The 16,146-nt window shown below is 38.6% G+C and overlaps 1 protein-coding gene across 1 annotated transcript; it reads left to right on the forward strand.

The window, feature by feature from the left end:
* The first annotated feature begins 14,267 nt into the window (after positions 1-14,267).
* On the forward strand, positions 14,268-15,734 carry foxq1a (forkhead box Q1a). Its single transcript, XM_084120074.1, has one exon. The coding sequence runs from the start codon at positions 14,416-14,418 to the stop codon at positions 15,280-15,282; it is 867 nt and encodes a 288-aa protein (XP_083976200.1). The 5' UTR covers positions 14,268-14,415; the 3' UTR covers positions 15,283-15,734.
* The last annotated feature ends 412 nt before the right edge of the window (positions 15,735-16,146 follow it).

Here is a 16,146-nt window from a genome sequence, read left to right on the forward strand (position 1 = left end):
CATGGCCATATCTACAATGGATGCATCCACATTACTCTAGGGCCTGGTTTCACAGACAGGGCTTAGATTAAGCCAGTACAATTAGGCCTTAGTACAATTAGGGCATTTAATAATCTAAATAGCGATAGATGTTATTGGGACACAGTCTAGTTATGATTCATTTGGTGGAGAAAATCCAGTTTTTGTTGACAGTAAAGCAGCCAAGGGAGGATCGTTGTGTGAACGGATTTCATACTACTGTCTGACATTTAACCATAATTAATGTCATTTGCTTTGATGGTTGTTCACTGTAGCATTTCTACCCCAGGTTATCGGTGATTCATGAAAATATGTTTGGAAGTCCCAGAGATTTTCACTGAGATACCATTCACTGAGCAGACAGAAAACAAGCGTTCTGCTTTGCATTTGCTTCCCTTAACTGTGCATTTGAATGTAATTGACATTGCATAAGCTGCTGTGGTTTGGGAGATAGATAAGATTGTTGGGGTATCATCGCATGCCTCTTTCAAACTGTGCACTACGATTTTGCCATAATGGTCGACATTGTGACACTTCAGCATCCAGACAACTGTATGCAAACAAGATTGGACTGCAACGTTAAACAGGTCACCAGGTTTGACTTTGTCTTCTGAACACAATGGCTCACCACACTAACAGAAGAGAACTAGCACAATCAAACGCAAAGATAAAACGCTTTACTTTGGCAATTGCAGTTTGGTTTTATTCAAATCGCCTGTTCATCAACCATTTTCTCTCGTTCTCATTTGTGGCTTCGAACCTGCAAATGAACCTTTCAACCCTGTGAAAAATAAATGGAGATGCTGTAAATAACCTGGACGGCTTTGTGTGGAACAGGCTGCTGCCTGCTGAAGTTTCTATTTTGGTTGTGTTGTCTTCTCACCTCAGGGCTGTGGTAAACAATCTGTCAGAGCAGGTGGAAGCAAAAATGCACCGGCACCAGCAATTAAGATTGCAAGAAACCAAGTTCACGTACAGGTGAGGAGAAGCACTGTGTTCCCTCCTTCATTTCTGTGCCAGCTGTAATTGTTGTCTTTGATGGGCTCGCTTTGAAGAATGGGGCACGACTGAAAAAGAGAGGTGCAGAATACACAGTATAGCGATTGTTGATTCGCATTCATCTTGATTTTTCAAGAAAAACCTCTATTCAAACACTGAACACCTAAAGACTGACTGAGATTACCATGGTTGCACTGCAATTATTACACAGTAAAATTAAGCAAGCACTCAGCAACCATCTGGAACGCCTTAGCGACCACACAGCAACACGTTAAACACCTTAACAACCGAGCTGTGACAGCTTGGCACACCATATGATGATGATAAAGTCAAGTCACATTTATTCAAATAGTGCTTTATAGCAGTGGTTCTCAACCCTGGTCATGGAGGCCCAATACTGCACATGTACTCTAATGCCCGGTACACATTGTATGATTTTGGTCTGTCCCAGACTAAACATGACCAGTCGTGGTGATTTCTGTGGTAGAGGCTCCTAAACGCCGGTCCAGTCGTCGTTCAGTGAGAGAGGTTCAAAGACGGCCGTTGTCACGGTCTTGAGACCAAAGATATCCTTCGACAGTGTCATACATTTAGCATGATCATCTCACAGTGTGTTTTCTGCTACGACCTACGTCTACTGACTAGCCAATAAATATGCTGCATGAAATGGCATACTGATCAACACGACATGGCGCTAAAACTTAAAAGACTTACCTCAAGCTCCATTTGCAAAAATTGTCATGCCAAGTTGTCCTTTTTTCCCTATCCATGACCATATTATCCTCTTTTGATTCCTCTTTTTTTCAGCGGACATAAAAACCACAATTGCCAAAGTGTGATTCATCTCGCTCTATTTGTTTACCACTAGCACATGCTGATGATGCTTTATTCTTCTAAACTTACTTGGGTCGTAGCCTACGATTCAGTAGGTGTCATCATCGTACAGTCTACATACATGTCCTACCCAAGTTTATTAGATCCATGTCATACAGTGTGATTTGTAACGATCTTTTGAAATTCAGAAGACACCTCTATCTATTTTACCTATTTTAAGGGCTGTTTACACAACACTGTTATCAACTAAAATTCTTTTGAAAATGTACAGACGACACCATTGTCAAAACGAAAATGCATAAAAAGTTGTACGGTTTTAGTTGAAAAAGGAGTTGTGTAAGCAGCCCCTAAGTGAAAACGGTGCAGACTGAAAACGAAAGTCCAGATAGTGTGTGAGTGTGACAGTAACGGCTAGACGGCTGCTCAACAGTTCTGCATACCAGCTTGTGAATGTCAGTCAAGGAGTAAACTATTAGCACCCTTGTTAAAGCTGCCATTATACAATCAGCTGCATGAAAGCTGGTTTAAAGCTCTCCTGCTTCAGTAAGTTACACTAGTCTCTGCAGGCTCCTGACCTGTCATGGCTTGTTCCACATATCTCATATGGGGCAAGTTGTGTTCGAAATATAACGTTGACAAGTAAAGCGAACAAATAAAACTCTAGAATCCTCTGACTTCAAGGTCTCTGCACTGAAAAAAAACAAGACAAGTTTTCTTAATCCATATTTTTTTCCTTTCAATTATTTTCTGAGCCCACTGGCTTTTTGTTTTTGATTTTGAGCATAAACTCACTTAAATTTGATGAATTTTTCAGTTAATAAGCCCTGGTTTCACAGACAGGGCTTAGATTAAACCAGGATTAGGTCTTTGTTCAATTAAGACATTTAAGTAGCTTTTATAAATGTGTCTTAGAAAACATTACTGGTGTGATGATCTTTTTGATCTTGCGACAAAAAAAAAAAAACAAAAAAAAATTGACACTGGCATGTTTTAAGGTATTTCAGTGCAAGTTGCTATCAGTTAAGTGTGTTTTATATGTGTAAAAGATTATCTGTTTCTGTTTTGGGTGGGTTTTGCACTTGTTTAGTTCCCTGTGTCTCAGTTTGTTTCCATGGTTTTATATTGATTATTTGAGTTGTTGCACCTGTTGTTCATTTCATTGAATAGTTTGCATGGTTATTTAAGCCCTGTGTTTCTTTCTTTTCATTGTCTGTCCATTTTGGATATTGTTTGGTTGTTCTTCTCAAGTTTTTCTAGTATTCTGAGTATTTGATTTTGATTTTGTGTTAAATAAAAGAATTGTTGCGCTTAGATCCTGCCCTTTTTTCACTGCTGCACTGCTGCAATCAGACGCTGGCAATATGGTGACTGGCTGAAAATATAGGCTATATCTTTCTCTGAAACATAAGAGAGTTTCTGAAAGTTTAGCTCTCAGATCATCTGTTGCCTGACGTACAAAACGGATCTTAAGACAATCAGCAATCACACAGGGCTCTTACAGTTTTTTCCTGCTAATAGAGCTGACTTATACATTACAACAAGAACACAAATGTACTTACTTGGGACACAAAATTGCATATGTTTCCAGTGAACATATCTTTAATTAAGTTTATTTTTCTTACCCTATAGGCAATATGCAAACAATTAGTTGAAGGGGTACAAAAACTAACTTTTATCCAAGACATATTCCCTAAAAAAAAATGCATGCACTTTTGCATTTCTTCTCTAATAAATCTATTTTTACTGGAAAATAAGGCAATAATAATTTATTATTTTGTATTGTGGAATCTCTGTTTCTCTCAGAGAGCAGCAATAATAAATGGAGACATTCTGTGAAATTTCTTTGGATGATTCTCCATAGAAAAGGGTGTCTTCTGAGTTTCAAAAGATTTCAACAGTGTCTCAAAATGTGCTCTGATTTGCCATGATAACAAAGTCTGCAGTTAAAAGTGAGAGATCTCAATGTGAACTCAAACATTTCTTCTGTGTTCTCAGAGCTGCCAACAACAATAATTTATACCTCTGTTGTCTTGCAATAATAATCTCAGTTATGCATTTGTGTTTCTCAGAAGGAATTCAATGAAATGAAATGTCTCCTGGACCATGTAAAGAAAAAAAGAATCCTCTGGGCGTGAACACATGAGAAGATAAGTCAACAAACAAAGTGGTTTTCCCTTGTTTCTGTCATCTGTAATCTGAGGACAATTACTCTTTCAGTGCTTCTCTACAGAAAAGCAAAGAGTGTGCGAGAGATGGCAGTCAGAACAGACTCCGATGGGGGAGGGGACGGAAGGATCGCACATCTCGTGCAAACCCCATGCGTGAGTAAGTTGTTTGGCTCTTTTTTCAAGTTTAGACAGAAAAAAACAGCAGTGAGAGCGAGGGCGAGAGGGAGGTGGGAAGGTTAGTGTGTATACTGCCAGGGGAGTGGCATGGCACGCTCACTCCATACTGTGCAGGAGAGATTACCACTGGCATTCTGGTAGGATGAAAGAGAAAGGGGTGAAAAAAAACTCTCGCTGTTGTTGCGTCGGTTCCAGCGATAGTGGGTCAGTTGGCTAATCAATCAATCAATCAATCAATCAATCAATCAATCAATCAATCAATCAATCAATCAATCAATCAATCAATCAATCAATCAATCAATCCATCAATCCATCAATCCATCAATCCATCCATCAACCCATCAATCCATCCATCAATCAATCAATTTGTAGTGGTGCAATATATATGTATAGCTGAAATTGATTTTGTTTCATAATTGATGAATTTTACAACATTAAAGGCTTGTTCACAACAAGGACGATAACTATAATGATAATGACAAAGATATTGGCTAGTTCTAATAATAGTTATGAGTATAGAAGAGCAGCAGACTTCACATCACAACTATAATGATAACAGCACAGTGAAACTATATATAATTGGAATCACTTTCAGAACAATTATTTTTTCAGCTGAAATAAAAACATTGACAGCCAATCAGAATCCATCCTGCCTGAAAGCACTCGAGCGTTTAAAGCGGCAGGCGACAAAACTGCAGCACGCACTTAGAAAAAATATTATCGTTCGTTAATGCAGACACTAATATAGTTAATGTTATTGTCATCTTTATAGTTGTTGTTTTTGGTGTGAACGGGCCTTTACATTATTATTTTCCTGTTAATAAATGTGAAGCTGAACAATACTGTATGTTGTATACCTTATTTTGCAGCGCAGATGTAAGCTTCCTGATAGCAAAGTACTGTACATCACAGAGACGTCTATTTGATGTGCGTGTTTTCATCTGAAAGACATTTTATTTTTTTAGAGTGTTTGCTGCAATGCATCTATGAGACATTTCTTCTCAGATGTTAAATAGATATTTAGGCCCTGTTTGCCCCTGGAATTAAGTGGACGACACTAAATACAGATGTAAACGGAGTCTAAAATGTTTTGAACTTCCAGAGGAAGTTGAAAACACATTTAACCGGATTGCTTTCGTAGTGTAAACACTCATGTGATCGAATGTGTTCAAACAGCCACTAAACTCCGTATTCTCTTCGTCTACTGACCTCATGCGTAACATTATGGGAAGAGCTCGAGCCAGACGGGATTTAAACTTTGTCGGCTGGAGACCCAAGTTTGGTTTGAAGATGAAAATGTCCAAAGCACAATGTTCTCTCTCCATTCCTGATTTCTAACACTCACTTACAGCGTTCGGCTGATCTTGTGTCTGTCAGAGCAGAAACTAAAGCTGATGCTCTCCGTGTGTTTTTCCGTCGTCTCTGGGCCGTTCGTATGTGAATTGCGTGAGCTTATTTCGCGCCTTAGTTTGAAAGATCTGAAAAAGTTCATACATTTACCCGACCATGGAGTTACCCTCGAAGAAATCAGGACGGAAGTGGGTGAAAGTGGACAAAAGAGACGGATTAAAATACCAGGTGTAAACGGGAATGAGTCTCCCTCGTCTACTCATCTCATATCCGATAAACCAAAACACATCTTAATACCAGGTGTAAACGGGGCCTTAGACAATGTCTTTAAGATGTTTACAGTGCTATGCATAAGTTTAGACACCCATGCTAAAGTTGACTAAAAAGAGGAATAAAAAATCATCTTTTGGAAATTGAACTCAATGCCTTAATTTAAAAAAATGGGAAAAATCCAACCTTTAAGGACACCAATTTTCTTTGTGAATGAATAATGTATCGTAAATAAATAAATGTTCTTTCTTAAAATACAGGGTGCATAAATCTGGACACCCCTATGTTAAATTCCCATAGAGGCAGGCAGATTTTTATTTTTAAAGGCCAGCTACTTCATGAATCCAGGATACTATGCATCCTGATAAAGTTCCCTTGGCCTTTGGAATTAAAATAGCCCCACATCATCACATAGCCTTCACCATACCTAGAGATTGGCATGGTTTTATTTCAGTTAGCCTAATAGCTGCTTTGATTTGCATTGAGAGATGATCTTATGGAAATTACTCCATGCCAGTCTCTAGGTATGGTGAAGGCTATGTGATGATGTGGGGCTATTTTAATTCCAAAGGCCAAGGGAACTTTATCAGGATGCATAGTATCCCGGATCCATGAAGTAGCTGGCCTTTAAAAATAAAAATCTGCCTGCCTCTATGGGAATTTAACATAGGGGTGTCCAGACTTATGCACCCTGTATTTTAAGGAAGAACATTTATTTACTTACGATACATTATTCATTCACAAAGAAAATTGGTGTCCTTAAAGGTTGGATTTTTCCTATTTTTTTTAAATTAAGGCATTAAGTTCAATTTCCAAAAGATGATTTTTTATTCCTCTTTTTAGTCAACTTTAGCATGGGTGTCTAAACTTATGCATAGCACTGTATGATTTAGAATGCATGTAAAACTACAGTATTTGCATTACCAGTGTGTTTATAATTACAACCACACACTGAAATAATTTTGTAAGAAATCAAGCTGCATAACCAGCTGTTTTATTTTGTATTTTGTGAGTGATGAAAAATCTTACAACTGTTATGAGTTTTGATGTAAAATATATCTCAGCTGAAAATATATATGTATAGCTCTGTAAGTGATTGGTTTGTGCTGCACAAATAAATAAGTTACTAAATAAGTGTTACAAATAAGCATCTCAGCTCATTAAAATTCTGAAAAGAACCCTATGAAACCATATTGAATCACATTGTGTGCAGACTCCAGAATGCAGCTCTTCAGTTGATGAGTAACTGTTCTCTGATAGTTTCATTGGCAGTCTCAATGTATTCTTTCTTCCATCAAGGTTTTACACAGTATAGAGGTGAGGAGACCTTGTTAGCAAAATAGATGATCCACAATGGGCTCCGCAGGTTAAGACCTGTTTCTGCACCAGTCTCTGATTTCTACCCCTCATATTAAAGAGCGTGAAAGAACTTGAACTTCATTCACATTCATCCACTGATCCTCGTACTATAATTACAAAATAAATAAAATCAGCTAGTGCTTTGACAGACGCCACATATCTGCGTTTTTGCAGTAAGTCTAATATTCCACTGCATCTTTCTTTATCATCATAATTATATCCTAATTTTTTTTTTTATATTCACCATCCATTCCATGTAATGAAAGGGTTTTGATTCTTCATCATGTTTAAAGATTGTAACGTTTGAATTGGGAACTGAGAACAGTATTTATAGATGATCATCTACAAACAGGCCTAGGATAGGAATTTTAATGTCATCCTTGTAATGCATGCACATTTCCAAACAACCATGCTTTTATAGGTATTTATGGAACAGAAAGTGCTAATGACTGTGATTATTTGCTTTATGAAATATTATGTGAAGAATGCATTGTACTACTGTATGTGTAAAAGGTGTAAAAATAACAGAAAGATATGCTTGGAATTACAGGCATGTTCCCTTTAATGTGTTTGTCTCCCTGTTCTGGAATCTCTTACGATGTTCACAAACTCCTGGGGCTTGTACCATGACGGTAGTTATGTAACAAACTTAGCGTTACAGGATTAGTTTCAAGTTGACAAAACCAAAACAATCCAATCAGGCTTTACTGGTACCATGACACTGATCATCAACTTTCTCTATGAACTCAGGCTTTGATCCTGAGGTCATGGAGTGTGTGCACATGAAAGTGTGACATCACTAGCGAACAGCCAATCACATGCCTTGAAACATAGAGAAACTGCAATTCAATTCTCGCTAGAGAGTCGGTGTGATTCAATTCTCTGTTCTGCTGAGATTGAAGAAAATTAAGCACATAAATACATTTGCACATAAAGAAGAAAATATCTTGATATATCAGTGCAAGTGAAAGTTGTGAGGTTAGTTTATATAGTTGATAATAGATATACAGAGAGTTGAACATGTGAACTCAAATGTAGTAATTTTTATATATATATACACATTTATTTAAAAACGAAAATTGCTCAAGTGTAATGAATTAGGGGTATAATATATTTAACATCATTTTAACAAATTATCAAAAAATAAATTCTTTAAAAATCTTTTAATATGTAGTCACCTTTAATTTGGATTAAGAGAAAATCCAATGATAAGGGGGGGCCTTACTGCATCAGTCATGTGTCACTTTGCTCACAACGCTAAAAGCCGAGCCACTTCCATGGTGCCTAAAACTCAGGGTTGGCACCAAATAATTGGAAACATACCTTGTTTGTGACTAAACATTGCTTGATCACACCTTGACAACAGTTGACCTCATTTTCATAAATAATTGAAAAGACACTGAATTTAAGCATGCAATACTTATCAAAGAGGCTGTTGGACTATGTGCCAACTGTTCCTGGATGATTTTAGATCTAATTGTGACTGTGTGGAAAGAATCACTCCTGGCTTAAAGTGCTGTTTCTGTTTGAAATTATGAAAGTCTCTAGGCTGTGGAAAAGAGATTGCAACAGTGGTTAGTCAACCAGGCTTAGAGTTTCGTGCTCTTTCTTCAGTGACCTCCAAACGGTGTGGAGACACTTGCTCAGTTGATGATATAGATGGGTCTGGTGTCTGAGGAACATTATAATGTAAACTTCATTAAAAGTTTACTGAGTCTGAAGGTCATTACTGTTGTCAGTACAAAGGAACAATGAACCAAAGACTGATGGAGAAGCAGAAAGAAAGCTCCTCTCTACTCCTGATAAATTTCTCAATTCCATCTGCATTGTTCAAGAAAAAACACCATCAGGATTGGCCTACACTCACGACTGTTTATGCTTGGGCCTGTTAGTTGTGCGCTCCAGATTACTGGAAACAATTTCATTCTGGAAAGCCACATATAAACACAGGAGGGGAAAATTAGAGGGTGCACATGCCTATAACTCCACTGGTCCATCATAATTCTCTGTCGAACCTGCCCTGCATAACGCAACGCTGCAGACCACAGTATGTGCCATATTTATTTGGCTAGGCTAGTGTGGAGTAAGCAGGTCCAGGCCAGGCTTTCATAGAGGAATACCCATTCCTTTTGGACTGGTGGAAGAAAAACAACTCTGCCTCTGACATTTCACATCATGATTTTGGCCAAGTTATAATGAACTACTTTCACATAACGGAAATAACGGTATAAGATCCAAAATCTTGCGCTCATTAAAAAATGTAAGTAGCGAAAACCAGGTGGCGTCAAATCAAGTCACCTTTATTTATATAGCACTTTATACAATACAGATTGTTTCAAAGCAGCTTTACAGTGATAACAGGCTGTTGTTCAGCTGAAGTCAGTTCAGAAATGCATTAAAATGCACACAAAAATATGTCATCATTCAGCTCAGTTCAGTTCTCATACAACAGTCAGATCAATAATATTGTTGAATATTAGGTGTCCCAAACTAAGCAAGCCAGAGGCGACCCAGGCTCCTAACGGATGATAAAGACTTGACAGGACATCCATCAAGGGTTATTATGTGTGGAGGTTTTTGGTCCAATAATTTGAATATCTGTTTGTTTTTTGTTTTTAAATCAGCTATGCATTTCGTTAATTTTGTGAAATGGTCAATTTCGTCAGGGCGCAAAGAAATATACAGCTGAGTATCATCAGCATAACAATGAAAACTAATGCCATGCTTCCTAATGATATCTCCCAAGGGTAGCATGTAAAGGGAGAACAGCAATGGTCCTAGTGCTGAGCCTTGTGGTACTCCATACTAAACTTGTGATCGTTATGACATCTCTTCATTTACTAAATTTGTAACGGTCAGAGAAGTCTGATTTGAACCATGCCAAAGCAGTTCCACTAACTCCAACGTAATTTTCAAGTCTAATAAAAAAAATTGTTCATTAAAAAAAGTCCTGATTTAATGCAAATCTTGGTAAGACTTTACAATAACATTTCATTTGTTAAAATTATTTACTATATTAGTTAACATGAACAAATGAGCAACACTTCAAGAGCATTTATTAATATATTTACTAATACGTTTTTAAACTCAAAAGTTGTATTTGTTAATATTCGTTCATGCAATGTGAGCTAACATGAACAATGAAAAATTTGATTTTTACTAATTAATATTAACAAAGAATAATAAATGCTTTTAAAAATGTTGCTCATTGTTAGTTCCTGTTTAACTAATGATTACAAATGGAACCTTATTGTAATTTGTTACCAAATGCCATTATTAGTGTTACTTAGGTTCATTAACAACAAGCTGTACATTTTCTGTGGTGGAAGATCTCCGTATGACATTTGCCAGATTTAATTAGCTCTGACTGTTTGCTTTTCAGAAATGAGTGAACCTTGAAACGATATTTACAAAACTAATTGAGATTGTACATTTCATCATTTGAGTCACTAAATAGACCAATCTTGCCTTTTGAATTGTAAAGGTGAGCTCTACATAATATGTTTTGGACATTCAATGGAACTTATTATACTTGATTATCTATTTTAATAAGCGAGGTATGCCATCATGCTTTTTTCTGTCACGCCCTTTAATTGTTTTCACCATCTCATAGCTATTCAGTGAAAGTCTGTTTTGAAGGGAACTCGTAACGAGGTACTGCAGGTGTTTTTACCAGCGTTCTTGTGGTCGCACACAGTATAGAAGCAGAAAATTACTACTTCATCCAATTGGCCAACTGTGAAGAGTGTGTGGTAAACCTCTTCTCACACATTAATGAATATCTGCATAGCACTTCATGAGAGATTTCTGTTATCTAAATATTTAAGTTGTGGTTTAGACTGCCCAGGCAGCTGGTAAGAGTGCAATTCTTTAATGGCACACCAACCTCGCACATGAAACCTGTGAGACCAAGCGTGGCACTGAGTCTTAGTGTGACAGGTTAATAGAAAACAATGGGCAGATCCTCAAAACGGTGAGATTGGAGCATGATGTTGTGTATCTCAATCATACAGCAGATTCTGTGACTTAGTAAACTGTTCATTATAAATATGTAGCATAATAAACTTGGCAGTGGGTCTTTTCCTCTCTGTGCTGCTTGGCAGAGAAGATAATGCATCAGAAACCTATAATGATAATGAAAATGACTGCATATTGGCTCTGATTCTTGAGTACTAGTACAGTGTATCAAACCATTGCATTTTCTTCATAAAAATGTGTATATTTCCTATAATTCCTATGAGTCAACACTATCAGACACAAAAATCACATTTCAAATGCTTATTATGTATAGACAAATCTAGCACTGAATGAAACTACGGCTTCATTTTTTTAACTGACACCGCAGTCTGACTGAAAGCAGATGGTGTTGACAAAGTCATAGGCCTATTTCACATATCACACATACTAAATGCAGTAGCCATATTGTTTTGTGATGTTGCTATGTGCTAATAAGACCTGCTTAAAATCACACAGATTGACTGAAAACAAAATCCCAAATGGTTTATTTAGACTTTTTTTGTGCTTTTTTTTTTGGTGATGGAGTAGACATATACAAGAAAGAGAAATTGAACTACTTAGGTAGTTGGTGTACTTAGGTTCACATCAGGTAGGTTTGATTAGATTAAAACGAACTCTGTTAGTGCGGTTAATTCGAATAAGTGTGAACGCTGCCATCCGAACCCTGATGCACACCAGCGCTGAAAAGATGGTTCTCAATCCGCTTCCAAACCAACTCTGGTGTGGTTAAAGACATCTAAACGAACCAAAAACAGGACATGATGTCACAAAATGCGACCGTAAAAAGGACAGAATGCTCAAGCATACCTGGTTCTTCTCGTCATAGTTGCGATGTTGCCAACGCTATCTCACGAACAATTCGTTCGAGTGTGTGAACTTGAACTTAGAGCAGGTGAGATAGAGAAAGATGCTTTACAGCCTTTTTTTTTTACTTTTCTTCATTGTGATCAACGCATTCTCATCCCCAAATCGTCACATTCTTCAATATCCGACGCACAAAGCACCCTTTAGCGTCCATATGAGACGCTTCGGTTATGGGTAGGTTTAGGCGTCATGTAACTGACGCTTTCGAAAGTTCGTCAATATCCGACGCACAAAGCACCCTTAGCGTCAATATGAGACGCTTCGGTTATGGGTAGGTTTAGGTCTGTGGTAGGGTTATGCGTCTCATATGGATGCTAAAGGGTGCTTTGTGCGTCAGATATTGAAGAAATTTTGAAAGCGTTGGAGCCCGATCTCACGGGAAAACGTACAAATTCTACGAGGTGGCTTATTCGTACGAATTCATACGACCTGGCTCGTACGAATTAGTACGATTTTTGCAAAATCGTACATATTTTACGAATTGGCCAATTCGTGTGAATTCATACGAATGACCTACCCCTGACCCCGCCCCTAAACCTACCCATCACGTGGGTTTAGACAAATCGTACAAATTCGTACGAGCTAGGTCGTACGAATTAGTACGAATTAGCCAACTTTTTATCATTCGTACGAATTCGTACGAATTGGTCGTGAGATAGCGTTGGTATATGACGACTTGGGATGAGAACGGGCTGTTGTGATACACAAAGAAATCAGGAAATTTTAAATGTAGCCTACAAATTATTGATCCTATCAGACCGTATACTCATATGAAATTAATACATGTTTTTCTTTTAAATTAAGAGGTCTGGGCACAAATAATTGAGTGTCATGACACTGAAGCATATTAAATGTATGTATCTTTGTGTAACTGAGTAACTCTGCTACTGTGTGTCACTGTTATCTGAGTGACGTCAGCACTTACAGAGGTCCTGGTTTAGTGTTTCAAAGAGTCAGTTATATCTAGCTTATTTCCTACTTAAACACTAAAAGAAAAAAAAAGCTCTATATATAAGTTTTTCTTTCTTTCAGGTGCTATAGGGGTTCCCATCATTGTACCATTTTATGGATTTGGTTTTAATAAATTTTGTTTTGATTTATTTTTAATAAAAATGTATGAATTAAACAGTTTGTAAACGTATACTTTATCACTGGGGGAATGAAATAAATGATTGCATGATACTTTCATGTTTAAAGACATTTCTCCTTATAGAACCTTTTTTGGCATAAAGTGGTCTTAAAATTAAGTCAAGAACCCTAAGGTTCTATATAGAACTCCAATATAGAACTCAGTTTTTTCTAAGAGTGCACACATATGAAACCATTACACCTGATTCCATAATTCTTCTTGCTTATGTAGCAAATGTATTTCATTTGTACTGCATTTAGACGCACAACAGAACAAAATTGGTCCATTCTCTGTTTTATGAATACAATCTTTGCAATCTAACTCGAGTTTAAACCTGCTGCCTAAATGTTTGAAAATTAGAAGACAGCTATAATTTACACGGAATTCATAATTGGCATTGTGCGTCTTATTTGCATCATTAATTCAATATATGTGTATGAGTAGGATGCTAAACAGGATATCACTTTTAAAAAAAGACATTGTTTTAAAAAAAGATATTGTTTTAAAAAAAATGCATCCGTCTTTACTGTAATCAACCAGTTGTTCTAAACAACTAAACTGACTTAAAAAGGTTGGGAAATTATTACAATATGTTGCCATTTATCAAATACAACTCCATAAAAAGTCCAGCAAAGATCACAAACAAACCAGGTTTGTCGAAATGATTAAGTCCAAACTTTATTATATTTAGCATCAAGACTGTACTGCATCCTAAAGGTTTCCTTTGACTGCACTGCGCACAAGGTGTGTGATGTCTGATAAACGCACGCCACCTGGTTTCCCGAAGTGAAACTCCTCTGGGAGTGCGTGGAGTAAAGGTGAGCAAAGACGCAGGTGAACCCACCTTACAGTGACGAAACCCGTTTCACATCAACAAAGCAATTCATCACGAGTCTAAAAGCGATGTTTGTACATACGCTCGACCGCTTTATTTCAAAACAGGGTGTGCATGATCCTTGAGTGTTTTCGTAAGATTTAAGATTTTTTTAAGACTTAAAGTCAGCTCCCGAGGCCCCGCCCCCTGTAGGCTTACCCGGAGGTGAGCTGCTATATTAGACAGCTGAGCGCGCGCTCGGGATGTGAAGTGCTTTATCTTCAGCAGGTACAGCTCCTGTCACTCTCACACTCGGGATTGTGTTTGACAGCGCGCGTGGCTATTCTAGCGCTGTTTTGGGGAACTTTTTTTCCCAGCAGAGCGGCTTTTGCGCGAACAGTTAATACTGTCACAGAATGAAACTGGAAGTTTTCTGCGGGGGTCACTACGACTGCAAGCCCGTGGAGCTGTGCAGCGACGCCGAGGGCAGTGTCCCGTCGCCGATGTCCGCGGAGGACGAGCTGGGCTCGGATGGAGACTGCGTGGCGCACAGTCCCGCACCTGTTCCCCCGGGCGCCGAGAGCAAAGCTAAGCCCTATACGCGGAGACCCAAGCCCCCGTACTCTTACATCGCTCTCATCGCCATGGCCATCCGGGACTCGGACACAGGCCGTCTCACTTTGGCTGAAATCAATGACTACCTCATGAAAAAGTTCCCGTTTTTTAGAGGCACCTACACCGGCTGGAGGAACTCAGTGCGGCACAATCTGTCCCTGAACGACTGCTTTCTGAAGGTGCTGCGGGATCCCTCCAGGCCGTGGGGAAAGGACAACTACTGGATGCTGAACCCGCACAGCGAGTACACCTTCGCGGACGGAGTGTTTCGTCGGAGGAGAAAGCGCATCAGCAAAAAAACCGGCAAGGAGCCAGAGGGGCCGAGCCAAGCTGCTGCAGGGGACACATGCAGGGACTCTATCGCGACGCCTCCTTCCAGCGTCAAGTTCACGAGCTCTTTCGCCATTGACAGCATCCTCAGCCGACCTTTCAGGAAAGAGGAACGCCCTGTTCACAAACCTGACACCTGGCAGGGGGGAGTGGACATGATGCCCTGTGTCATGCGGGGCTCCCCTGTCCGATCCTATGGGTCTCTCGAGAACCCTGCGATCAGCTGCCGTCACCAACGGGACTTTTTCCCTTTCCTGCCCCCATCCGAGTGCCTCTCGATCCCGCACACACCCGTGCCCGCGTACAGCCCGTTCAGGATTGAGTATTTGTTGTCATAATATTGCTGGTCTAGGGTGGGGAACTTCGGCACTTTCTGAGCACTAGTGACTTGACACAGACATTTTTGCAAAACACATTTCACCCGCCTGCATAAATCGACTTTTGCTCCGGAAAGTTTTATGCAAAATGGAAAGGAGTGAAAAGACAAAGTTGTGAACTATTTAATATACTATCTATTTGTTTGTGCTACTGAACGGTTGTGTTGTTCTAAGTTGTTTTCAATGTATTTATTTGACTTTAAGTGTGTTAAACCAGGCGCCTCAAATTCTTATGAAAATTAAATATGATATTTGTTTAGATTTGCTATTCAAGAGCTATTCGAGATACAAACTCAGTTTATGATGAAAGTGAGGCTCCTGCATCAATCTCGTTAACTGGAATTAATGTTTACCATTTTACTGACAGATTGCATGCACATTTTATATTGAATAATAAAACATGCTTTAAAATTGAACACGAATTGATTCCTATCAGTCAATGATTTTATCGCCAGATGTTTTTAAAATATATTCTGTGAATTCTGCCATGTGTGCAAATAGGAGAATTTCACGAATCATACAAATTATGTTTTATTAACAAAGTTCGGGAGGAGCACGTTCAGATAATTAAACCTAATTAAATACTCTGGGAAACTCTGGGTTCGGGCCAAATTCCGAGCCCGGAGTCCTCCCCCGGACAGCACGCCAATCTGTTTAATATGATGTAAGTGTGAACTCGTCAAATGTTCATAAATGTAAAACATTATAATGTTTGCCATAACCAGTGAGTTTTATAGCTATAGTTTTCATACTTTTGTTTTTGTTTCCACACTACCCAAATGCTTCAAACTTGTAGGCTACAGTAGGCCTATATTAATAGCTGGG

This window comes from Abramis brama (assembly GCF_963993115.1).
Source record: "Abramis brama genome assembly, chromosome: 7".
Taxonomy (NCBI): domain Eukaryota; kingdom Metazoa; phylum Chordata; class Actinopteri; order Cypriniformes; family Leuciscidae; genus Abramis; species Abramis brama.

Excerpts from the sequence above, each read along its gene's own strand:
- foxq1a (XM_084120074.1), top strand. The coding sequence starts at position 14,416 with ATGAAACTGGAAGTTTTCTGCGGGGGTCACTACGACTGCAAGCCCGTG.